General features: G+C 34.9%; 1 protein-coding gene across 1 annotated transcript in view; it reads left to right on the top strand.

Moving 5' to 3' along the window:
• Positions 1–27,946, top strand: part of CFAP47 (cilia and flagella associated protein 47) — a 281,878-nt gene that overhangs the window by 105,261 nt on the left and 148,671 nt on the right. The window contains exons 37-43 of the mRNA XM_061378057.1: positions 9,699–9,833; positions 10,344–10,456; positions 14,990–15,140; positions 16,046–16,134; positions 17,239–17,325; positions 24,254–24,330; positions 26,346–26,491. Coding sequence (XP_061234041.1) covers positions 9,699–9,833; positions 10,344–10,456; positions 14,990–15,140; positions 16,046–16,134; positions 17,239–17,325; positions 24,254–24,330; positions 26,346–26,491 — 798 coding nt within the window. The remainder of the gene's footprint in view (positions 1–9,698; positions 9,834–10,343; positions 10,457–14,989; positions 15,141–16,045; positions 16,135–17,238; positions 17,326–24,253; positions 24,331–26,345; positions 26,492–27,946) is intronic.

Raw genomic sequence — 27,946 nt, 5'->3', positions numbered from 1 at the left:
TACTGTATTGCTACCACATTGTGATACAGATATGCAGTTATAATGGCTTTACTATGGCAGGCTAAACCAAGACAATCCACTGTTTTGCATACTTGTGACTGACAGGAAGCATAAAAAGATAATCTAGGTAAAACCATCAGAATGAAGGCATATTTTGCATCAAAGGCTGGATGTCAGATACGCACAGGTAGTTAACCACATTAAAGGTAGAAGCAGAACTCCAGGGTATTCTGTTTAATGCAGTTCGTATGTTTTAAGACTACAGCATCTAAAATACTACAATGTTATTAGTTAGCACATATTTGAGGTATTGGTGGTTTTATAGATGGGAAAGTTCATCTCCATACAGAATAGGAATTTAAATCTATACAATCTATTAACACCGAAAAAAGGAAGATATCTTGGGTCTTTTAGGTCTGTATTTTAGTTCTAGCTAAGACATGTTCTACAACAAAATACTGGGGAAAGTCAAAAAAGAGAAGGTAGAGGGTACTTTTTACATAGATTTATTGTAATTCATATATGCTTTTCAAAGACTACTGTAGAAATTTCATAAGCTTCTTCAGCAATAAACCCAGCAAAATACATGAATTCTGTTGCTAATTTAGGATTTTTCTGATAGTCTTGTCTCTTAAATTTAGCAAGCAAAAATAGTTCAACAGTATTGGCAAAGTTTCTGATTATGAGGCAATCACTGCTTCTGAACTTTCAAGACAGCTTTGCAGTAACTAATACAAGGATGGTGGTGACAGCCCAGGCTGAGACACATGTTAAGTCTGGAATAGATGGCACTTTGAATCCCTTAAAAAATCTAAGCTTCTACAATAATAAAGAAGTTTAACTGTCTGTAAGACTTCAGCTGCAAGTTTTAAATTATACTTCTAACAGAGTTCAGGGCTTTTAAATTCTTTTAAGGATCCATGTATATGCTTAAGATGGAGTACTTTAGGCAACAAATTCGTTTCCACTTTCTAATAATGATTGACTGTTCAACCCTGGGGTGTTAATGATGACTTTCTATGTATTTTTTTGTGTTTGATATTTTTAAGTTTGAAATGCTTTGATTTGAAGAAGATCTGACTGAAAGCCCCCTGAAAAATATCACAAGATGAGATGGTTAGTAACAGTGATATGGAGGGAATGTATGTGACAAGGATAGATTGGGAGAGAAGATTCAGTGATTGGGTATAGAGCATAAAGGAACTCAATTTGCTACTGATTTAAAATAGGGGCCAACAATACTGACATTTATATTTGGGATAAACTAAAAGGGAGGATATTTTCAAGCAGGCTATAGAAAATCTTGTGAGTAAAGTCAGAGTGTGTCAATAAACTAAAACTGAATGTGGCTGTTTTGTTGAAATAGAGGGAGGAATTCAGCATTGTTGTGGAATAGGAAGCAGTGAAACTAGGCAATAACACAGCCACATGAGTAAGAAAGAGGGTTAGATGGCAACCCCAAGACTTGAGTCTGAAATGGAGAGAAAGAAGATGCTGTCAGCAGCCAATAGAGAAGAAAGAAATGCAGCAACACAGAAATTTTTTAATTTCCGGTATATGGAAGAATTTTACCTTGAGGAAGTCTACAGATTGTTGTATGCCTTTAGAAAGCTAATTTCCTGGCTGTCACTTGGTGCTTTAGTCGTATTTTCATTGTAGTCATCTGTGAAGATGATTAACACTTTTATGTCTTCAGTTTCTTTCATGTTAATAAGGAGCTATTAGTTTGGTAAATATGGCGTCTTCTTGATAAGACTAAGGAAAAGGATTTCTTTCTTAATTCTTAGTTACTTGAATAAAATTTATATGATACTGCAAATACACAGATAGAACTCTACATCTGTCTATCCACCAATCTATAAACTAAATGCAAATACCTTGGTTTGCCTGAGATACAAATTTAATATTGTTGTGTTCTTAAATTCAGAAAATAGAAGAGGGAAAAAAAATCACTCTTATTTGTTAGAATAGCAGTTGTCTTCTCATGCATATCTTCCTAGGTTATCCTGAAAAAAACACTTGAGAGAGTTGTAAAGGACTGAATCTTCCTAAGCATTCTTATAAAAGTGAATGCAACAAATATTTGCTTTGATCTCTAAGCTTGATAAATAAGGGCATTAGATAAAGCACATTTGTGTGGAATTCAGCTCAATTGATAATATTGTGCAAACTATCTGATATTGCCCCACACAACATTCTTGTCTCTAAAATGGAGAGACATTAATTTCACAGGTGGACCACTAAAGGGATAAAGAACTGGCTGGATGGTCACATTCAGAGTTGTAGTCAATTGCTCAGTGACCAGGTGGATACCAGTTATGAATGGTGGCCCTCAGGGGTCCATTTAGGGTCCAGTGTTGTCTTTGTTGGGGTCATGGACAGTGGGATTGAGTGCACCCTCAGCAAGTTGGCAGTGACACCAGGTTGAGTGGTGTGGTTGATCCTCTAGAAGGAAGTGATGCCATCCAGAGGGACCCAAACAGGCTTGAGAGGTGGACCAATGCAAACTTCATGTAGTTCAACAAGATTGAGTGCAAGGTCCTGCACCTGGGTCAGGGCAATCACAAACATGGATTCAAAGACGTCTTCTACCCTGTGGAGAAAGAATTTTGGGTACTGATGGATGAAAAACTGAACATGAACTGGCAGCGTGGACTCACAGCTCAGAAAGTCAACTGCATACTGTGCTGCATCAAAAGAAGTATGACCAGCAGGTGGAGAAAGGTGATTTTTCCTCCTCTACTCTGATCTTTAGAGACCCTACCTGGAGTACTCTGTCCAGCTTGAGGGCCCCCAGCACAAGAAGGATATGGACCTGCTCAAGTGAGTCCAGAGCAGGCTACATAGATAATCAGGGGGCTTGAATACCTCTCCTTTGAAGACAGACTAAAAGTTGAGGTTGTTCAGCTTGAAGAAAAGAAGGCTCTATGGAGATGTTATAGCTGCCTTTCAGTAATTAAAGGGTCCCACAGGAAAAATGGACTCTTTATCACAGAGTACAAACTGAAAGAGGGTCGATTTAAATGAGATATTTGTAAGAAATTCTTCACTATGAGGGTGGTGAGACACTGGCACAGGTTGCCCAGAGAAGCTGTGGCTGCCCCATCACTGGAAGTGTTCAAGGCCAGGTTGGATGGAGCTTTGGGCAACCTGGTCTAGTGGGAGGTGTCCCTGCCCATGGCAGGGGTGTTGGAACTGAATGCACTTCATGGTCCCTTCCAACCCAAGCCATTCTGTGACTTTATTTTGTGATAGCATTTTCACTGGCATGAGATCTATGAAAACATGAATTGCAACAGGCAAATGATCTGTTTAGCAATGTCTATTTTTAGATTGACCTAGGTTATACTTGTAGGCACCCCATAAACCTGTTATGGAAATAGAAGGAAAGGAAATGTATGCTTTTTATTTCCATCAGAGTGGCTGAAAAGTACTTGAACCAGATAAGGGTCTCACCTGGGGTATATCTAAAGAGAAACTGGATATGCATGGCATAGACGAAGTCCTTTAAAAAGGATATTCATATGTGTATTCATTAGAAACATATTAAAATACAGACTTTTAAGCTTTATTTAGACACCAAAATGACTACTTGATCTTTTATCCAGACTTGCTGAGTGTTCTTTCCTCACATTGACTTCCAGCTTATTGAAAACTTGGCTACTGCACTTGTGTAAGCAAAGCCTATATAAACTTAAGAACCATCTTTTTTCACACACAACATTGTTTCCTATATGTTTACCTTTTAAGTTCAATGTTTAAGCCTGACCAATCTGGAAATAACTAATGAAGATTAGAGGTATGGTTTTCTGTTTCTGAAATTTAATATAGTATTTTTATTACCTTCTGTTTAATAGTTTTGCCATAATTTTCAGTGGTCATTTGCAATTGTTGCTTTAAATTAGTTACCTAGGTAACATGGCCACTGATTCCAAGCATTTTCTATTTTCCAGTCATTTGTGGCCTGTTAGTAGCTTTTCTTTGGCATAGGATGTCTATTTTCATCATTGATTTGCAGTGGGGAAAGCCCTCTTGCATGATTTTTGCATCTGTTGAATAGTTTGCTTTGTTACATTATTCAAGTAATAATTACATGTTCAGAAAAACAGTGTTATTGCCACAAGAAGTGGTTCAGTGATCTATTTCTTCCTGATATCTTTTAATGAAGATTTTCTCTCTTCTGTCTGTCAGAACTTTGGCTTATAGTTACTGTGATTATTTCAGATTGAAATCACCCTTTTTTTCTTTCTCCAGCTAGATAGATTAATATTTGTTTATAATATATTCTATTCTAATATCAATCCACTACACGGCTATGCTAATAAAACAGAACTGCCAGCATTCCCTAAATATCATGGAATGATGTAGCTGTGACTAATGCCATTTATTTTTTTGCATTAAGTTATAAACTTATTTTCATAAAATTAAGAACCATTACTTGTAAGCAGTTGCAAACTGTTTTCTGAGGAGTAGTACCAGCAATACTAACGACCAGATTTTAATAATATACAAGTGATTAAAACCATGGAGATTTGGTTATGGAATTAAAATCACAGAGCTGGTGGTTTTATAAAAGTCAAATAACTTTCTTTTTGTAATAGAACTAATTTACCAGCCATTGATTTTTTTATCCATTTTTATATAGTCTTGAAATGCTTAGCATTTGAAGTACAATAATTTATCCAGTTTTTGGCTTCAGCATTTTCTTTAACTAAGCAACATTAAAGCACAAATGAAAAGCTACCAAGCAAGCACCCAACTCTTAAAAAAATGGGAGAGGCCTTTTCATATTTGGAAAAATTTTGTCATGGAAGAAGGTGGCTTCACTAGATTTTCAAATTTTTTGCCCTTCATGCCCTTTTTCCTCCCAAAATTATGTCAGAATGCAGCTTTTGTTACTGAAGAAAACCTTTGTCAGTTGCCAATCCATCAGTCATCAAGAAGTAGCTGTTTGAGGGTGGAGCTATTTGTACTTGTGGCCTGTGATGCATCATTTTTCTTTCTTAGAGTCTTAAGACTTAACTTTCAGCTACTTTTTATGGTCCTATGTTTCAGGCAACAGATTGCAGCTAATACTGCATTTTAATAACCTTAAAAGAGGAAGAAAGTGCGACAAACAATTTCTAATTAAAACAAATTAATAAACTGTTAATGGCAGGCTTATTTCTGTATATAAAGAATGAAATAGGGAAGAATTTAAAATGATGACAGAGAGGTGTTCAACAATAATAAATAAATCCTTAAGCCACTAATTTCCAGAAGCTGACAAATTATGTCAATGTAAAGACCACTTTATGCGGTACATTGACAATGTAAAGACCCAATTTCCTTTATTCATTTCTCAAGCAGTTGCTCTGTTGGCAGAGGTAAAATGGTGGGATACTGAGCCTCTGATATTCCGTGGAGATCAGTAGCATTTAGACCTTGTGGATACTTGTTCAATATCATTACAGCTGCTTTTTTTATTCTAACAAGGGACATTGATTAAGCTTTTTTTTAGCTATAGCTGCAGAAGGAACTAACTAGAGGAACAAGGGCCTTTCTGCAGAATCTGTAGACTGGCTGTTGAGATCTCCTTTGGGATGTATGTTTACTTTTTCACAAGGTGTTTTATTGCATCTTGAGCATTTACTAATTAGGAAGTTGGCTTGTTTGTAGAAGCGCTGCATGTATGCTCTAGTATAAATTTTTAACTTGGAAATAAAAATTAACTCAGTTAAGATGGTAGATAAGTCTGCACTAAAAGGCAGCCCAGAGGAGGCCAGAAAGTTTTCTCTTCTTTTCAGACCATGTGGCTAAGAAATGTGATGTCTTTTCCCAAGCAAGCTCTTATTAATATTTGTGTCACAGAGTAACTGCAGTTATCAAAAAACTTCTGGTAATGAGATTGAAATTTTCACTTTTGCTTCAAGGTTCCTAGTGAGAATCCACATAGGACTAGTTCTTCCCATGGAGTTGCTTTATGGAGCTGACTGTTTTACCCTTACGATCTCCCACTGATTTTATTTTATATTTTTTTATTGCTAGAATTTTTTGTTCTTCAAAATGACAAAAAAAAAAAAGGAACTGCTAAGTAATTATGATTTAGTTTTTTTATAGTCCTTGAGAGATATACATGGAAAAGAAAGAAAAACATAACTTTAAGTCATATTTGTATAGTTAACCATAGTTTAGGAACACTCTTAATTAAGTCATATTTTTGCAGATGTTTCAGGAATCTGGATATTTATTCTTTATTTTATCTTCTTAATACTGAAGAGGAAAATATAATCTGTACAAAAATTTTACTGGATTAAGAAAATTACTACATTTTCTGGTTATAATCTAAGTATGTAGCATTTTTTTCCATTCAGTAAAATGCAGAATTGGCTCATGTAGAAGCAGACATATACAAAGGTGAAATATTAACTAATGCAAATAATATTTCTACATAGACTCACATCAGTGAGCAGGTAACTGACTTAAATAGCTGCTCTGTTTTCTTTATCCTACTGTTTTAGAAATAATAAACATTCCCTTGATTAATCTGCTAGAGAGTATTGAGGTTCTGTAATAGGTGGTTCATTATGAAAATTGCCTCATAAGACTCAGTTAAAAAAAGATTTGAAGCAGTTTTTTCCTCTATTTCCTCCTATTCTTAAAAATAAATTTATTGCCTCCATTTAGGCAATAAAAATCATCTCATGTTGGTCATAACAATAAAATATTGTGGGTCTGGAAGTGTTGTCCTGTGAAAACTTGGTATAATGTAGTTCATAGAAGAAATATTAATGTATAGGAATATCTGTTGTTCTCAGAGATCCCTGGAAATTTTTGTAGAATTCATAATAAATATTAAAATGAGTCTTTACTGACAAAGTAAGAAAAAATTAAGCTGATACAACGTTATCCTCATAGTTTTAAGAGGTTTTGGTCCTGAAAAGGTACAGCAGTAAGAAAATTTACCCATGAACACAATGTATTTTTATCTAGAGAGAGAACTTTTTTGTGAAATATTTTTAAAACTTTGTTCTTTTTATAAGAGTGGTTGTGACAAAAACCTGGGCTCCTTATTCAAGATACTTCAATTAATGTCATAATTAATTAGATGGACTGCATTTATTTACTTTAATTTTTTTTTTTAAACCTGACTTAATCAAAAGTATCACATTACCATTTTTATTGCATTTTTACCTTACCCAGAAAAGATAACCAAGGCTTCCCCTGGAGTATCACATTCTCTCTCCATGCTACCACAGCTGGAGCCATCTAGCAAATTTCAGTTAGAATTGCTCTATTCTCGTGAGGGATCTCACAGAATCACTGTACACTCTTCTACTGTGAGTTTTTGCTTCATATCTAATAAGTTCAAGGCTTGCAGGTTTCTTGGGTTATGTTACAAGACCTTCTCTATAAAGGTCTGCTTGAGGGAAGTATGTGTAAGCAGAAAAGCAGGGAAATTGTATACTGGGTTTATCGATAGCTTGCTAGTCTTGAATCATCAAATATGTTTGCGCTTACAGTGCACACAAGAGTTTTTTGTACACATAGAAGATATATTTATGAAGCTGTCATTGATGTGACTGTTGCTCATCTGAAGAGATCTGTGGGCTGTTACCAACTCACGTGATTTTCTGATGCACAGTGTGGGCTAATGTGGCTGGGAGATGTTATTACTTGGAGTAGTTTTTGGAGGATGGATGAGGGTGAACATTGAGAGCACATTGTTAATTCCATGCAACTCTTGATTTCCCTTTTTGCCTAAAAGCTACAAATGTATTTCTAGATCTTTTTCCATTGATATGCCTGCCATGTACATGCTTATGAGAGAGATTCAGATCCATATAGTATGCATGTTTCTAAATTCAACTGGTGGTGTAAATAAAACCTGGTGCAAATAAAGCTCTTTCAGATAAACAAAAAGGCATGCCATTTAAGATAGTTTTGTTTAATTTTGCCTTTTTTCCCGTTTGTTAGGACAGTGCAAAAATAATGTTGTCTGCCCTCGTATGCTTGTACTACAAAATAATGTAATATCATTTGAGACTTGTTTGTTCATGTCCTTAGAAATAGATGCAAAACTTCAATAGTTGCTGGCTAGAGAAAGCTTTTCCTTTATTGATAAAGTATTTGTATATGAAATATCTCATAGCAGTTGCTGAGTTCCTAGTGATTTAAAGAAACAAGTAGTAAGCTACTTTTCATAAGATAAAGTCTTGGGATTTAAAAGTGTCTTGTACTTATTTTCTTGCTGTCTTAAATGACCCTGGAGATCTGAAAGACATTAACTTTATATATATGCAATGCTTCTAAGTAATGTACAGGTCAATATTAAAATTAAAAATGTGCTCAGTCTACTCTTTGAATGCTTTGTAGTTGCAAAATCATGATATGATGAAACCATTCAGAAGGAAACTTTATTCTAGAGTGGTGGTATGAGACTGCCTGTAGTTATGTACAACTCATCCAAGCTTCTTAGAGAGGGTGAGAGTAACAATCAGCAGCAACCCAATAGGTCTGGGTTTTTTTTTGCTTGAGAACTAGGCAAAAATTTCCCTGTAAGGTGAGAGGATTTAGAAGGGTAATCACTTTCTAGGCATTAGGCAAAGGAGGGTCTTTTTCAAATACTGCCATAGTGAATGACTGTTAGTTATGTAAGGGATCAAATAAAATGTCTTCAATGAAAAAAAGCACCTTTTAATGGGATGACATGTGGCAGTTTAATGAAGTGGTTTGCTGCTTAAATCTGCTCCCAAGTGTGTGTACTTTTCAGTATGACTTCATATTTAATTCAGGAGAGAAATTAACTGCAGTTGTAAATTTTATTTAGTATATTATAGACAACTTCATTATAATACTCTTTATTATATATTATAAAGTTGCTAATCAATAAGTTTTAAAAAACTTACTTTAATTTTTCTGATTTAGGAAGTACAGAGTCTTGTTTATTTAAATCTGTAGCTAGATCTTTCCTGCCTGTATTTTTGGGAAACCACTTACATCATTAAGTCTCTTTACTGTTTGATTAGCTTTCTGAAAAGTTCATGTATTTGATGGAGAAGTTTCTACCTCTCGCTTTTCAATGACTTATAAGAATCGCTGAGTGCTAAAGCTTTGACAAGTTTCACAGTTGCATTTAAATTTGTTTCTGTAAATCAAATATTTAAGATGCAGTAATACTTGATACCTTTTGTAAATCAATTTGTTATCTCAATAAAAATAACTATATAATTGTTAGTGATAGTGATAATGTCTTCATAAACAGTTGCAAAAATATATGTAGATGTACTTGGGATGGTATTTTGCAGAGTAAACCAAAAGATTTTAAAAGAGGTTTTTTTGTTTGATTTGTTTTTTTATAAAGATAATAAATACAAATGTTTTCCAGTCAGTGAATTTTACTTGCTTTTTCATTATGCTTCATGTAAAAGGAACCTCTGTTTCTGCTGAACTGTGGGGGAAAAAAATGTGGTTTAATTTTTATCCTAGGTTTATTACCAGAGCATGACAGTGGTCTTCAAGAATTAGCTTTTTTGTGCACTGTCAAGTTTTATATTCATCTTAGCTATATGCCTAATCCAGTTATTAAAAGTTAGATTGAAAATATTTGTGTAATAATTGCCATAACTTTTTGGGTTTCACCTTCATATCTCTAAACTGAACAGGTAAAATTTTAACAGTATGTCTGTTTATTTTTCCTTTTTTCTTTCCAATATTAGGCCAGTGACATCTGTGATCCAAACCCAGTCATGATGCTTATTCTATGTGTCCACCTATATGAAAGTCTCCCTCACTACTTACCCAAGAATACTATAGAATTTACAGGTGCTCTCCATGCAACTGTTATTAAACAGGTACTAATACCACTGAATTTAAATTTGTAGCAGTACAAGGCCAAAGCATTGTATGTATATCTGTGTTTATATTATGTATATACTACAACAATGAATCAATGGATTTCATGTCATTTGACTACTAAATATAGAAGATGGAAGTATGCATCTTCTTTTTTAACTTCTTCAGGCTTGGGATACTGAATTCTGTTGCTTTTTTTTTTATCTTTGCTTGTAAACACAATAAAAATCTACAAATCTAACAAATCTAAGGTAAAAGTCAGAGAGGAATAAGAGATTAACAGGCATAGGAGGGTAGTGTATACTGCAAAAAGAGTACCCAGAAAAACTGAGATTGGATAGTCTGTGGGAAGTCCATGCTTCTTTGGAAGAAAAATTACCTACCTAAATATTTGAAGTACTTTCTTATTTTGTGAAACCCTTAGTCTGTATTTTGGAACTTAGCTGCAGAACACACATTTTATACTTGAAAAATTGAGTAAAAATAGGCTGATGTTGTTGTTGTGATAGGTGCGTCTGAAAAACCCAAGCCGTAAAACTTTGATGTACAATGCTATTCTCGTTGGAAGAGATGCCAATGATTTCTCATTACCTAAAGGGAACACTGTCACCGTTGCCCCTAAGTAAGTAATGTTTTGGGCTTTTTTTGTCATTAACGAGTCTAGCATTATGGAAATATGAACTCCTAATTTAATAGTGGTGTAACACTAGAAATGTGTTCAAATACAAATGGCAAAATTAGTCGATATAAAGATAAGGCTTTTTTTCCTAAACCTAGAACAAGTCTAGAATATTTTTTCAGTGGGACATTTGCATTTTAGCTCAGTAGGTGGCTTTAAGAGCAGAATACAAACTTTCAGATCATTAGAGGAGAATGTTCTGCTTTCTTTGGAAAGAATGCTTTCAGAGAAACTCAGAGACAGCAGGTAGGCTTGTAACAGACTTCTAGAAAAAAAAAAAAATCCTGTGGCCTAAATAAAAAGGGAGAATTTTCAGTATATTTAGTAAAACATTTGATGTGAGTGTATTAGTGAAGCCTAACAGAAGTATTTTTTTTTTTTTTAAATGATAATGACTATGATCTGTTTAGGAATAAGAGATAGCTAGAAACAAGCACTTCACATTAAAGTTCTTTGTTCTACTTTTTGAAGTAAATAATCCATAAATATGGGATTGAAGGCAGATTAATCAATGTGTTAAGAATCACTAAAATGTAGGAAAACCTACTTGCTGTATCAAAGAACATTTCTACATTGAAAGCTGGAGGTGTATGTTAAAACTTTCTGAGTATCTGTAATGGTTCAAAAAACATAAGGTCAGATAACTCTACATTCTTATTCCCCTGAATTGAAACAGTTCCTTATGAATTTATGAATATTATGTTTAAATATGGATATGCCTTCATCACTGGTTTGTCCTTTACTGCAAGCTAGCTTGATCCTAGCCAGCCTTTTTATCTCTGAAATAACAGGTCCTTTAGATAAACTAATAAAGACAAAGCAGTTAAAAATAGCAGCTATTGCCTGGTGAAGGCCTGCTGTAGAGCTTCAGTCTATTTGTAAAGCTTGCTTTACGAAAGTGCTAGGGTAAAAGGTCAAGGGAAATATTAGCAGTTCAGAGAACATTCACTCATGAGAGTTCAGGCAATTACAGCTGAAAAGAACTATAGTATTGATAGGGAGACTAAAGAAACTTAAACTTGTCAGTCTTCCGATTGGAGAGCTGGAAGACTTTTAGAAAGACATTATGCATAGAGATGTGCCTGTAATTATCTGCCAAATTCCTATATTTAGAAGTAATTATAATTGAATTTGTGATGACTGTGGGTCATTGTAATCACTAATGAGGAATAAGTATGACGGACTAATCCTGTTGGACCTGCTGTGTAAGAATGTTTGGCCTGGACGATTCTGTAGATGAAGGCCCATTCTGAAAAACACTGCATTTACTTTCTAGGAGAGATGAATTGCAAGAAATTGATAAGCTAAACAGATCAGGAAAAAAAATGAGAAGAAAGGCAAAGGGTAATGAAAAGGGGTTACTTAAATATATTAGGAAGCAGTGTGAAGCATTAGATAGAGATTTTAAAGTAACAGTAACAAAGTGATAGAAATATGTACTATGTTTCTATCTGTATTTTCAAAGAACCATGACAATGCATTCCGTGGTCCACTACTAGCTGGAGAAACTCATAAATGGCTGTCGTGGGTTAAACATGGCTGGCTACCAGATGCATATCTAGACACTCTCTTACTCCATCTCTTTCACAGAATGGGAGATAAAAAAAGTGCTAAAAAGGGTTTTGAGTTGAGAAAGATGGGGACACTGCTTACCAGTTACCATCATGGGAAAATCAGGCTCGACTTAGGTGAAATTGTTTTAGTTAATTTTCAATTAAAATGGACTTTTGTAGTAGGAAACAAAGATAAAAATTAACACATCACCTCATGTCTTCTCCACCCTTTTCTACCAAACTGAACTTCACTCTTTCATTCTTGAGTCCCCTACCTTCTCTCCCTGCCATCCTGAATGGCAGAGGGTGTAAGGATGAGTAAATGGCTTCAGCCACTTTGTAGCAGTTCCTCTCTGCTTCTCTGTCCTCCTCATACTTTTCTCCTGCTCTGTGGGTCCTGCCATGGACTGTAGTCTTTCAGGAAAAAATTTACTCTAGCATGAGTATCCATGAATCACAGTTACTTCAGGAAATGTTTAACTGCTCTGGCATGGGGCCCTCTGTGGATTGCAGTGTGGATGTCTGCTCCAGTGTAGCCCCCTCCTCATGCTACAGGGAATTATCTGCTCTGGCAGCTGGAGCACTCTCCCTCTACTTATCTGACCTTGATGCTCCCACTGCTGTTTCTTACTGTTTTTCCTCACTCTTCTGCCCTTCTGATGTTTTTGCCCTTAAATACGCTTTCACAGAGGTGCTACCAGCTTGGCTGATGGGCTCATCTGGATCCATTATGGCACCAGCCAGAGCCATTTGTGCCCTGCACAGAGCAGCTCCCCATCTCTTCTCACTGAGGCTGCCTCTACAGCCCCCTACTAGCAAAACCTTGCCACCTATGCTCCATATCTGTCAAGAATGAATATTTTATATCAATTGGTTAAGATGAAACTGGCTTTAATCCTAAGCAGCTGAACATCAGGGACTTCCAGAGACTATACTGTCATTCTGCTCTGGCTTTTGGGATGCATCAGAACATTCTCAGTGTAGCTGAGTGTCATACCTTGCATGCGATGTAATTAATCTTTCATCTGAGTTTCCCACTCTGCAGGACACCGCACTGTGACGTGTCAACTTGCAGATCACAACAGTAATAGCATAAAGGTGTCTAATCTGTCTTATGTGTAGACATGCATATAAGTTACTCAGTCTGGGTATCTTAACAAGAGAAGTGATAAAAATTACTTGATCAGTATTTAAAAGTGCCTTTCTGGGAAAGGGACCTGTTTAACTGCAAACAGTACAGAGCAAAACTTTTTATATGAACAACAGCTTGAAGCTGAGTTGTACAGATTCAACCTGGAAGTAGCAAAAGAGATTTTCTCTTGAGGGGAAAAAAAACCTCTATCTGAATGACAAATTCTTTAACTGTTGGGGTTTTGCGAATCACAGGACATGTAAAACAGTGCAGGAAATTACCTCAGAAAGTAATTTAATCCAGCCTTGTGCCTCAGATAATATGGGTGCTTTCTCAGAAAAATGCTTCTTCCAAATACTAGTTATCAGAAGCAATGGAAGGATGGTTGGGTTGCACATAGTAGCCTGCAATGTAGAACTACTTTGGATTGTTTTATCTACTGATTTCTGTTGGCTTTAAGCTGTAAATCTGATTCCTCTTAGCACCTTTTCATATTTATTTTTTTTCCTACACTGGAGTACAACAAATAGAGAGAATTTGGTTCATTGTTTTTTTGAAAGGTGGCATATGCTGAGCTGATAAAGAAATTAAGGTTCTTTGACACCTACAGTATATCATCTGAAGTGGGTGTGGATGTAGCTAGTTATAATAACATGAGAATGAGCAAGATTATAGAACAATTCCATGAGCCGAATTTTTCTCACTTTACATTGTCTACAGCACAGATGAATAAATAATAAAAACTAAGCAACTTTGTGTTTTCCCTGGTGTTGGCTTTGCCACAGAAAGCAACAGTCGACAATTCAAATCAGGTTTCTCTGGTGTTGCATAAGCCAGACAGCAAAGATCAGGCAGAATGCTCCATACACTCCATTTCCCTGCTATTCTTGTGACAAGAGCAGACTCCTTAAAACTGGATCCTTAAAGTGGTTTTCGAAATGGATGTCTCAGGCAGTATACTTGTCTGGGAGCCTGCAGTCCCAGGATGCATTTTCCAGGATGTTTTCAATGTCAGGGTGACTTAGTACCCTCAGACTCTGGAGGGCTTAGTAACTCTTCACTGTCAGAAATGATGTCTGGGGGCTCTGTAAGAGGAACATGAATGCTGTAAGAACTTCCAGGATTTCATAACTGATTCTCAGAACTGACATCCTGAGACTTTTGGCCTTAGGAAGAACTTTGCCCACTATCATACTCCTTTATCCTACAGGTTGAGCCTAGAAATCATACTGGATTAATTCTATTGCCTACAATAATCCTTTCTGCAGTTGGGTGAGCTTTTTTGAGTTCTGCTATATCCTTCTTTGAGGATTTTTTCCCTAATTTTCCCTGCCCATGGCAGGGGGGTTGGAACTAGATGATCTTAAGGTCCTTTCCAACCCTAACTATTCTATGATTCTGTAACAGGATACCTGCCTGTTTAACTTACAAAAAACCTGTTCAAGCAGGAGAATAAAGTAAATCAGTTGTTAACTTAGGGTAATACTATAAGGAAAGAGAACTTCCTGTGCTAGGGCATGTGGGAAGAAAAATTAAGCTACATGCTGAGGTCATAACAAGCATTAAGGATTCAAAATTTTTCTTTTTCTATCTGTATAGTTCTTTTACTAGAATGTTTTCAGGTCTTTTTAGGTAGGAAATTGTTTCCAGAAGAAACAAATTACTTATTTTCTAGCCTCTTTCTCTTACAAAGAGTCTAAAATGTGCTTCTGAATTGGTATTTCTGAGTAATTTGTGAGTCAAAATGTTGTGCCAAACTTTAAACAATTATTATTGTTATTATTTTGGTAGGAGACAGGCAGCTATAAATGTGGAATTCACCAGTCGCTTTCTACACCCTGCTGAAGCAATGTTGCTACTGGTCTCGAAGAATGTGGGTGGAATACATGGGGCCACACTGACATTCTCTCTGAAATCTGAAGTCAACCATATTGAGCCTGCTGTAAGTTTATGTGTGTATGCTTAACAATGCCACAAAAATATTGTTCTTCTGTACCTTATATCAAACAAAAGTGAACCGAGGTGAAACCTGAAATTCATAAATTTTCAGGTTCCCAATATTAGCTTATGTACAGTGTAGAAAAGCCTAGAGGAATACCTAAGAATCCTAAGGATATAAATCACACTTAGATCCTGAATAAATTTTAAAATTTTGTTCTGATTGCTCTGAAACTAGATCTGCAGCCCTTTTGGAATATGAATGCTTGTGGAAATTCCATTGTGAAGGTGGTGATATGCTTCAACTTAGTTATTTCAGCTGTCAGATGTAGATGGACAGCAAAATTTTGTTAGGTGTTGCTAGGTTTATTTGTGACTTTAAACATTCTGTAGATTTAAGATGTATCCCAGAAATGGTAAGAGCAGAGATAGGCATGTGTTCCAGCATTTATTATCAAACATTTCTTGAGTAGGTGTGGATAGATCCTCTTCTGAACTTAGATGGTGTTTATAACAATTATCTCTCTCTTTTTTATTTCTTTTTTTTTCACAAGACTTTATCCCATAGCAAAAGACACTGATGTTAGAATGAAGGATTGGGGCAAGAGAAAAAATCAGAGAGAATGTAATGATAAGAAAGAAAAAGGATGATAGCTCAATTCTTGGCCTTGTGCTATCATTTGGAGGAGTATTTAAAATGTGGTGAAATTTAATGCATGTTTAAGAAGAAACAGGCTTCAACTGTTCTTTGTGGGCAACAAAGCCTAGCACTTAAATTGTGTTAATTTTGTAGTCACCAGTAGTCAAACACATGGTTCTATTCTTTGTAATGTTTTCCTGTGTATGTATTATTCATGAATATAGGTTTGTAACTTTTTCATATTGATACCATTTTTTATTCTCTTTTAGGATATATTGAAATGCAAATCCCCATGTTATGAGCTGAAGAAAGTTACCCTAAATGTTACCAACCCCTTCAGTACTGGTGGCATATTCAGGTAGATGGTGCTGTAAATTCAGATGTTTAATGATTATTTTGTTTTATCAAATCTTTTCCATAATTTTCTTCTTCTTCTTAAAAATGCAAAACCTTAAGGTTAAATTATGGGGATTTATATTACCAAAATTGTTACAAGCACTGTGAAGTGGAAGCTATTGTAATGAACAAAAAAAGATAAATAAGCCTTAATTGAAATTAATCTCAGTGTAAGCAATAAAGCTAGAGCTTTAATCAAATGGAGTTCATGAACTTTGCTTGTATTTTTGTGTTTGACTGAGGTCCAGCAGAATTCCAAAGAGAAACAAACCATGTTAATTAATAGTTGGTTATTTTTCCCCAATATGCTTTATCCTGCTGTTTTAAATTACTAAGCATGCGAAAAAAAAAACAAACATGTTTTCGCCTTGGGGCTTACAACACTATCAGTTAACCTAATTTTTCATTTATATTCATCATAGATGTAACAACTGCGGAGTTATAAATATTGCTTCACTTAATATAAAAGAGATAGACAGCTGTGCCCCTTTTAATCTATGCATGTGATATGACTCCATATTTTGTCTTTAGTCTATAGAGTTAAGGATTGGTTCATGTAATTGATTTCTTTACAAGAGCAATATCCAGTAATATTTTTAGCTTATTTTACTGATCTGAGTAATATATGTGTTGCATAAGCTGCAAATTAAATTTCTTTTGCCCCCATAGAATGGGTTTGATGTACACACCTGTGACAGGATTGTTTTCACTGTCCCAATCATGTGCCCTGCTATAAGCCTTGTATGTGGGAATCTTAGGAGTTTATTTAGCATCTGTTTGGTTTTTTAAGTTCTTGAGGTGGTCAACAAGGTTGTCTTAAATCAGCTCTATGATATGGATAACTGTCTTGGCCTAAATTGTGCAAAATGTTCTAAGTTATTAAATAAGGAAGAATTAAAACATCAATAAATTCTGGTTTTTTTAAATCTGGAAATTTTTTTGTCAGTACTTTTAATGTATCTCTAATTGAGAATAATAAACTTACTTACCAAGCCTTCATTTAAAAAATAAGATTAATGTTGTCTTCATTCTGCAAGTTAAAAAATGTGTACTAACCATACCCCAGGGTCACTTTGCTGGAATCCACAAGTTACTTAATGCAGCCAGAGGAAGTATATAAAGCGAAGCAAGCAAAGCAAGAGCAAATTTTCAGGTAAGCTATATGGCAATTGCTAATTATAATATAATGAATTATGTAACATTTTAATAACACACTACAGATAACTGTAGAGAAAAGATAAAGATGTTGGGTTAGGGGCAACTGTGGTGACTTAGGTGACTGAAACTCTGAAAACTAGTTCCAGTTCAGTGCAACAGGATTAATTCCAATTCTTGGCATGAAGAAGGTAGAGATATTTGAAGGTGCAAGAGTAAGGTCAGGTTTTTAATTATAAATATGCAGCATATAGAATTCTAATTGTGCTGAAGTATAAGATGTTACAGGTTCAGTAGGCTCCTGGAGATGCAAGAATAGGGCAAAAGGTTATTAGTGCAGATATATTGATATGTTAAAATAATTTTATGTCTACACATTACTGCTAGCTGACCACGGAGAGATTTTCTAACATATGAAATCTGGAAGGAGAAGTTCAAACTAAGTGTGGTAAAGATAATAAAGTGCCAAAGAATGGAAAAGAGAGAGCAACTCGAATAAGAATCAAGGAGGCATACAGAGAAAAATACATGCTTAAGACTTAACGTCTGAAAGCAGGTAGTTCAGTCTTCAGTCTTCAGTTGTTAGACAGTGAGATAAGTACCAGTAAGCTTAGATGAACAAGCAGAAATCTTGGCAGGCTTTAAAGAGGTGAAATGTAAATCAGAATCGCTGATAGTCAAATTTAAAGGAGAAAAAGAGAATCAAAAAGGTTTAAGAAATAAAATTTGTGTCACTCTCTAGAAGCGGCCCAGCATAGAGAAAGAGCAACCATAAATACCTAAAACAGTGTTTGGAACTTGGTGGGTGTTAGGAATTGTACTGTTGTTTTAATAATTGGCAGTTTAATAGCTCAGTTTTTTTCAGTCATAGACTGAAAATGTTAATTCTAAACCTTTTTTTTTGGTGTCTACATGATTGATCTCCTTTGCATGCTTTGAACTTAATCTCTGCAGGTCCAAGTGGGGTTCCTAGTCTCACAGTTCCTACTGTGTCCTCCCGATGTGTTAGATGCACTGCTTTAAACAATGTAACAAGCTTTACCTGGCAGGCAATCCTTTTACCTACCACGTTTCCCCTCTGGCAGTATCACAGATGCCCAAAATAGTGTTATTCACACCGAAGAGGTGACCAGTCCTTCAGTCACTGTGGCATGGGCTGATCCTACTGTGACTGGAAAGGCATACCAATCTGAAGCTAGGGCCCATGTGAACTATATCCTTACTGGGACATAGTGCTGTCTAAGCCAAAAAACCACTTTAACAGTGACCCATGTCTGAGGCAGGGTGTCATTCAATTGTTGTAGGCAAGAGCTTTTTGTCCATGGGGAACTGAATGATGTTTGGTGAGAAGGATAGATTTTTTTTCTTTCATCCAGCTGACATAGTTTTTCTTTTAAGTGTATTGTGATAAAAGTGCCTGGATTTTTCCAAGTTATGAACTTTTCTATACTTTTCCAGGCCCTTGACACTTCAGTTATTACCCTTGGTCTACATCTGTGTACCAGTATGGTCTGCTCCCTGTGGGAGGAGAACCAGGTGGAGAAGTGCACACCACATGGCCCAGGAATTCTAATGTAAAACTGTCTATAAGCAGTTTTCAAGCACGTTGGTATTTTGAATTATGTCCATTAAAAAGTATCGAATGACAGTAAAGTTCAAGGTCACATTTAATAGCTAAGTTTCCTTCATAGATTTCCTTCTGCAAAACTAGCAAGTGTAAAGGTATGCTAATGATTCACTAATAACCCTATTCTAAGACCACAACCAAGCCATTTAGAGTATGCATTACAGTGTTCATGAGTCATAAAGATGGCTCATGATTGCAGAGACTTGCAAAAAAAGCTGTGAATGCGGATAAATATTTTTACATCAAGAAAAACTTACTCTATAACAAAAAAAGAAAAATTAATTTCAAAGCTAACTTTGCAGAATATTGTATACAGCTTTTTTTTTTTTTTAACAGAGATAATACCCTAGCATTCCAAATACTTTTAATTTTTCTGAATATTGTTCTTATACTTTTGTTCTAAGCGGTTCCATGTGTCAAGAAAACAGTTATGTTAAACAGAGTAGCTGTGTTTATTGACCAGCCTGGCAAGTCCTATAAAAGCAGCTCTGTCAGATCAGCTCCTCCAGTAGACCTAGCTTCCCAAATCGAGTTCCATGTCCTAAATAACCAAACCCATGACTGTGGCACCACTGTTCTAACCATTTATTAACTTGCCAAATCCACCTGCTGTAGTCTCTGATTTTGCAGTCATGACTTGGCATTCTGATTCAAAGATAAGACATTGAAAGAGATGACGTTTTATATAAAATTTGTATATCTTTATGTGAAATACTCATTTGTAAGTACAGAATACTTAATTGTACTTGCATACCTCAGAGATCATTTTCCTTTCTGAAAGTATAGGTATTAAAATGAATCCCCAGGGTAACATATTCTGAGAATTTTACAAGTCCATTTATTTAAGGCTGTGTTTTTTTGTTAGCCTAGCAAGATTAACTATTTATTTTAAGAGAGATCCAATAGCTAGCAAATGCTGTATGTAATTATTTGCTATAATCTGGTTCATCAAATTTTACTGCTATGGGAGAATGACTTTTATGTGTAGATAATATTAAACCTGAGCCTAGATCTGAAACTCGCAGTATTTTTTTATATACATTGCAGTATAGTTTTCAGTGTATTTGAGCTCTGTGCTTGTTGTAAATTAAACAAATCTCTCCATAAATGTAAGTGCACAGTCTTAACTCTTGTTAAAAATGGTAGGAAATATTTGTGAAAGATAAAAAAAAGATACAAAGTTGTATCGAGGAAATAAGATGGTAAGGAGCACAATTTACTTTGACTGGATAAAAATAAGCAAATATTCTGTTGTAAACTGTTTTTTGAAGGGTATCAGTTCTTTTCAAATACGCTTGAAGAGCAAACCTGTAATTAACAGAGTTAAGGTGTTCACGTTAAGATTCATCCCCTTCACTGTTTTCTCAGACAAATCTTTGATTGCATTAAGTTCATTGCGAATGATTAACTACACTGTTAGTAAACATAGATAATTCCTCTAGTTTTCATGTAAAATAGGCACAGTGGGAGGGGCTTTGTTGTTGCTGGGTTTTTCAGTCCCCTCTTTTCAGGGCTATGAGCTTGTGCAAATGAAACTTGTATGTGAACAAAAGTAAGTGAAGAGGAGAATTTAGTAGAAATTTTTAGAACTTGCTTGAAGAGCTTCTCTTATGAGATTTGATGCTTCCTAGAAAGACCATGAACTACATATTAACATGGGATTTTACATCCCTAATACCTTATTATTTGGTATAAATTCCTCAAATACTCTGAGCCAAGAGAAAAAATAGCGATTGTACAGAAAATCATGGAAAATTATGTTTATTCTGTGACTAGAAATGTTGTAAGGTATGTGTAAAAAGTGAGTCTCAAATGTGTTGTTTTTTTTTTTTTCTCATATAATAATTGAGGAGAAAAAGAAAAAATCTAAGGAATATTTTAGGCAAGAACTTTTTTATGTAATTAATTTCTACTCTAAAGATGCCACATTCAACCTTTTTGGATCAGCACTATAAGTAAGAGAAATTATTTACACCAGGCAGAGACAATGGTAACAGCAGCCCCCTATTTTTAGCCATGAAATATTCAAATATTCCACTGTCTTGTGCTTTTTCTTAAATAATTGAGCTCTGTTTCTTCTAAGAAAAAAACATGGCTTAAAAAACCTTAAATAGTTTTTATGCTATTGATTTGTTGTAGTTCATTCTTGTTATACAGAACTGTGGGATTCCAGTGGGATGTTTCTGATGGATTAAATGTGGATCTTGCACATACTGCATTGTGTTTTATTAACATTAGTGTAAAGTCCATGTTTTAGCTTTACTGATTTCATTTGTTGAAAAATGGCCCATCTTACCTTAAATAACAAAAGTGTATTTCCTATTAAACTTCTTAAACATATTGCTGTCCTGGGGCTTGGTTAATCTAGCTGATATTGTATAAAGTCGCTCTAGTTTTATAGTAAGATGTGTTGTGATGTGTTCTTTCAGTATTACAGTGTAGCTGTCTAACTTAAAAATAAATCTAAATAAACAAACAAGCAAATAATAAATATGATCTTACATCTTATTTTCAAGATTGAATTTTCAAAATTAGATTTCTATTTAAAAATCAATAGGGAAAACATGCAGGAAGCTTTGTTATATATTTACAAAAAATATAGATTAATCATCTGCCCCTTGTGAGTTATAAACAGTCATGAATAGGAGGGAGAAGGTTGACAAGTCAATACACTGGATTATCCAGTGTATACTTGTATGTAGTATATATTTGAAACCCTGGTTCATAGTGAGATTATTTAAGTATCTTAGAGAAGTTACCAATATACATGCAATTTGAAGTGAAATAGTGTGTCTTGAAGAATAAGAATTTAATTCAAAAGTTGTATTTAGTGATAAGGTTTTCTAAATTAATTAGGGATTTTTTTACTGTTGAGGTATAGTAGTACAAAAATCAAAACACTGCTGTTTTACATTCCAAATAGAAATTTAGAGACATCTTTCAAACCAATGATACATCCTACTATATATAAGTTTTTCAAATGTTTTATTTGCAGATTATAAAATTAAATCTACATAATTGTTAATAGTCTATGCAGTACCTGAAGTCTCTGCATTTAATATATATAAATGAAATATTGATGATAAAAATATATCTTCTTAAAGCTCTATTGACTTTACTGTCTAGGAGGGGTTAAATATAGGACTTTATAAAGCGGCGAGCCTCTTGTGCATTTCCAACCAAGATCCACAGTCTACATTCTCTTTATTTGTAAGTTGAAAGAGGAATAAATCCCTGCTATCACACTATGTTATATTAAAAAAAAAATATATTCCCCGCATTTAAAAATTTCAAATTTACATGGTGAAATACTAGTCCCTCTGAGGCCAGAAATCTGCTGCTGCACTGAGCAATAAATAAAAACAACAGAATTAAAACCATTAATGTGTTAATTGGAAAAATGAGCCATCATTTCAACACTTGCTGTATTTCATAAAATTAAAGCAATTAAGACCTGAACCTTTTTTTAAGAGTTGGTAATGTTGCCACCACAGAAACACAGTCTTCTGTTGAAATCAGTGGAGCTCTGCACAGGAGTTTAGTTTCTCATATTTATCCAGGCCTAAGCAAGAAAACAAAACAAATTGACATTTTTTTGAGCTGATGTTAGGGAATTTTTATTGTACTCCTTGAAACAAATTGAACACACTGGTCTGCTTAAATATAGAGATTTAATGAACATACATGTTGTGCAGAGATTTATCACCATAAGCGCTTCCACAGGAGCTCCTCAAAGTTGCAACATGACCCACTTCCTTGTACACTTGCACCAAATGTCAATCCTGTGAGCATCAGCATCAGGTACCTTAACCAGCTGTTTAGTTCATCCCCCAGCACCAGAGCTGTTTGTTTAGCAAAAGTGGCTTCTGATCACTTGCATTCCACAATCCATAGTTTTGTAACTGTTGTATCATTTCTTATCTCTTCAGGAGGGAAAATTTCACTCCTTTAGAGGGAGTTGTTCTGCCTTTGGCATTCATGCTTGCAGCCAGTTGGGCCTTCTTGTCCTTCATTCCAGATTGTTCCTTGGTCCTGAATTATCATTGCTGAGTAGTTAAAATTTGAATTTCCCCTTCACTGGACAGGTTTCTTTTCCAGATGGTATTGGAAACAAAGTTTAGATTTAGAGTAGAGTTTAAACCAGACTTTGGAATAATAGCTAATGGTATATCCAAGGTTCCCAGTAAGCCAAAGCCATAGGCTAGATTCTTCATTTACTATATAGTTCTAATTTTTGCATATATGAATTGCTGGTATGTTTTCTAATTAATATAATAAGTGTAAAATGTTTCCCTGAAAGTGCCTCACACACACAAAGAATCTAGTATTCTGTAACATGCAGCTATGCAGCTTGGAAGTACAATTAATGTTTTAAATATTTCTAACTTTAAATGTCTTATTTTTATTTTTTTTTTAAATGTTAATGTTGTGTTAAGGTACTTCAACCCCTACTTAGGCAGATAGAAGTGAAAAGATTCAGGTAGCTCTCAGGGTGGTACCTGGATAAGGTAATTGAGCTCACATGAATAAAGAAGAACACTTATCTTTAAAAAGTGGAGGCTGTCAGGCTAGGAAGAAGGTAGAGAGAGCTACATAAAAAAATTGGGACTTAAAAAAAGTTTAGTTAAGAGGAAGTCTAGTCTCTGGAATATGTTCTGATAATGGTCAAAGTAAGACTTTTACTTTTGCAAATCAGTTACTGAAAGAAGCTGCGGTCTCAAGACATGTCCACAGGTCTAAGAATATAAGTCCTAGTATGAGCACAATGCATCTGAAGCGAATTTGATTTGCAGATATTTAGATTTATTTCTATAGACTTTTTCTGAAAAACTGGAAAGACTGAATGAGAGACAACTGAGAGCATCAGAAGAATGCAGAGCCTTGCCAGTTCATGATGTACCAGGGAACAGTTCTTTCCTATCTTCATAAGATATTGAAATGATAGAAAAGAACTGGAACAGAGGTCTGCAAAGGTGTTATTGAGCAGGAGTAATCTTGACTGTCAGAATATAATTGTACTTTCTTAACATGGAATTTTGCTTATGTGAATATTGCAGAGATATTATACTGGGTAAGTGAAGGGAGCATGTTCTGGCTCTGCTGTAAAAAAGATTAGTAACTTAAGTGGAAGAGGTCCTATTCAATATTATTGGTAGGTAGATGATTCCACAATGTGGATTTTTTTCTTGGAAATATTTGCTTTTCAAGTATTTATTCATAGAAAGGGGAACAAACCTAGCTATTAATAATAGAAATATCCAGCTTTAGTATAATGCTTTCATTTTTTTTTTCCTTTTAGCTCTAAAAATAACATATTACATTTTAAAAATGGTGCACTGCCTGAAGATCCAAATGAAGAGATCAACTTAAATTGCTGTAAGTACCTGTATACAATACCTCTTGTGTCACAATCGTAGAAATTAGATTGTCTACCTAGGCAAGATTTTGACATATAAAGTATGTTCAGTGATTATTATTTATAGAGAGCTTATCTTCTGATGCATTTAATTTAGTTAAATGATTTCTAAGGTTGTTTTAGGGATCAGGCATTTCTTGGCCTTATTTCCTATGAAATATCAGTCCACAGTTCTGTTAAAACATACAAATGTAGAGCTACAGGATTTTCTGAGACTGTTGCAAATTTTTAGGATGGCTTATGAAATTAATTTTGTCCCCTTAGAAAATATTGGTTTGCTTCTGTGAGGTGATATGGAAAGCAGATTTGCAGTCCAAATAATTTAGCCCTTCTAGATATATTGATTAGCTCAAATGGTATTCTGAGATGTGATTAAAAGCCAACTAATATACAGTTCATAAAAATAAAATGTATGTACCCCAAGTAATAAAGTGGAATACAACTATTGTACCAGTTTGTGAGTAGATTACAAACGTTTTTATGGCTTTAATCAGATTGAGACTACAGACATTTTTAATGGCATCTCAGGTCTTTGGAAATGAAATTAGTCTTTCATTTCTTGTAAAAGCACATTCCTGCTTTAAGAATAATTCCTCTTTATTCTCTCAATACCATGGCAAACAAAACCTAAATAAGAGTCTTCTTTATGTGTTGTACACCCTGAACTGAGATAACATGTATTATTTAAACTATAGGAATTTTATATTTTTTTTATTTTGGAGCAGCCATAATAAAAAGAAAGAAACTGGAAAAAAAACCAAACCAACAAAACAAACAAAAAAACCCCAAACCAAACCAGAAAAACCCAAACCCAACCAAACCTCCCGCAAATCCCCCTGCTTATTAAATGTTGCTTTTTTGGCAATTGTTTTAATTTCACAAAATCCAGAAAAAAAAAGTGAGGAGAGAGGGCTCTCACAAGACTAATTCAGTCTACCCCACAGTTTTACATACTTTGAATGAGAAAACCTTGAACGGAGACAAGTTTGAGAGTTAGTGCCTTCAGTAGTAAAAAATCAGTTGCTATTAGGTCTGCCTTACCCTATTTGATGGAAAGTTTAAAACAGGACTTCAGTCCTCTTGGTATTTGTGTATGTGTCATTGTTTATGTAGGCTTTAGAAACATCAAATTAGCATCAAATTTAACTGTTGGTTAAAGCATGAATATTGGGAAATTTGTATTTTTATTGTTTGGCAAAAAATTTGGACTATGCAGAGAAAAGATGGGTGGTGGCTATGCCTTTCTTCAGCTTGGTTCTTGGTGTTTTTGAGGGGTGAATCAGTTCTATTTAGAGTTTGGCATATTTTTTTTACATAGTGTTCACCCGTTTCTGTTGCTTTCACTTTTACATCTATTCTAAAATCTGCAAGCCAAGCTTGAATGAATATCTGGTTCTAAAGTAATCCGTATCATCAAAATATGCTTAGCAGATGAAAAACACATAGTGAGAAAGTACTCACACTTTGCCAGATTCAACCCCAAGATTTTTAACGTCTATGAAGAAAGCACTTTCTCAATTTGTGAAAACAATGCAAAGAAAGCAAGCTTGCCAGTATTTTTGTCTACACTAGAGGATTTCAGACTATAACATAACATTGTTGCTGCTACTGAGAGCAAAACTGTTTGTTTAAATAGTAGTAAAATGTACTCTCTTTCTGGCAGTAGTCATTTACCCATAGTCATATAGGGTGTAGATCCTTTAAGAGCTTCTGTTTTTCTAGGTCTTGTTTCATAGCACAGAATAAGAGCATGAGCAGCTAGCAAAATTAAGTATTTAAATAATACAGCATGCAATACTGCAACACGTCTACACAAGTGTAACTGAAGATACTGATTGCCAATTACGAATGTGCCTTAGATACTGATTACTACAGGAGGCTGTATACAGGATCCTTATATTTAACCTTAGGCAGCTACATTATTTTACAGCCTGTGCTGCTGTATCTAAACAACCATTTAAACTTATTTTAACAGCTGACCAATCCAGCCTCCTGCATGAGTTCTTCAGTCCAGTGGAAAAACTGTTCTTGGAAGGGAGAAGTTCTTCAGGCTTAGATATTCACTTCCTTCCCTTTAATCTGGAAAAACGTTACTGTAGTGTCATTCTGGCTAATGAACTGGTAAGAACAGAAAGTATGAATGGAAGGTGGTTTTCATGTGGTAGTCCCATCAGTTAAGAATTAGGCTATGCTTGCCAACTGTGTGTGAATAGGGTAAGTAAATATACAAATGGGTTATGTACATATTATAAGGAATGTATTTGAATGCTTATGCAGTTATAAGGATGTGATCTATATATGATATTCTTATAATTCATGGAGGAAAATGTTGCTCAAGAAGTTGGTCAGAGACTAACATAAGATTGGATGCTTCAGTTAAGAAATTTAAACTAAAGTTTACTGCCCTTTTATCATCACATAATTAGAAAAAAATGAAATGCTGCAAGTTACTTTTCGTTGTAAAATGATTACAAATAAAGATAATACTGCAAGGAATGTTATTTTGGTGGCTTTTCCAGGCAACTCATCTTAAAAACAAATATATAATTTAAATAATTTATCTCGATGTTGGAGCAAGAATAATGCTTTAGGATGAGACATATGCAGGAAGAGGGTAAAGTCTTCTCTCCATCTTGTTCACTGTATCTAGGATATGATGTCAAAGTAGAATAGTAGTTATTTTCCTTGCTCTGCCTGTTTTTTAATTTGCCTGACAATCCAGATTCTATGCAGTCCTTGCACTAATGCAGGAAAAACTTTTGAACAGATTGTACATCAGTACTGACTCCATTACCTTTCAATTTCTCTTGATTCATGTAGCCTGGGTTTTGCATATGTATTTAATCAAAATTAATTTCATCAAATTACCAAGACCTGGTTTTGACCAACTTTCAGAGTTTAAAGTTTGTACTCCAGATTCTTTGATGTTCCTGTAATCCTTCATCTCAGTGGTCCCAGTCTTATTTGTCTTTATTCCATCTTTTCACAGCCCTTTAAGCTCGCTGTTGTGTTTTGTCTCTATCCATCAATGTTTTTCAACACCCTCTGTTTTTCTAATATTCTTTTATGTGTGGTTGATCTCTAGGCTTATATTCTGCTTTTTACTTTCATAATGCTACCTCTGTGTTTCAGCTTTCCCTCTGTGCAGTTACATGCATCTGCTATTCTCTCTGACATGTTTTCATGATTTGTAACAATACATCCAAAACTAAATGACTTATTCTTTCCCCCCTGTGCATTCTCAGCTTCCATATGTTTCATTACTATAGAACACTACAAAAGACTTCTGCTAGTGTTTAGTGTTTGTTTTTATTTTTTTAACCAGGACTGGTTATGCTGCTTGGCCAATTTATACTTGTCCTTGCTTTTGAAGGAAAATGAGACTAATGAAATAATGCCCAACCCTGTCTGTCTGACCCTGTTCAGTATTTGAAACCACTGGCCATTTCTTTAAGAAAACGAGCCATATGGCTGGAAGTCTAAAGAGTGTGAAGTTCACTTAAGTTTCTTGAAAGTTACCAGAGAGAGAGAAGATAGTCTGGCAAAACCTATAGTGAGACAGTGAGCTCATGCCTC

The sequence above is a fragment of the Neopsephotus bourkii genome, unplaced genomic scaffold, assembly GCF_033783945.1.
Source record: "Neopsephotus bourkii isolate Nb327-2 ecotype Australia unplaced genomic scaffold, CSIRO-AGI_Nbou_v1 NB_1763, whole genome shotgun sequence".
NCBI classification, from domain to species: Eukaryota; Metazoa; Chordata; class Aves; order Psittaciformes; family Psittacidae; genus Neopsephotus; species Neopsephotus bourkii.
This window is presented reverse-complemented; position numbering and strand designations above follow the sequence as displayed.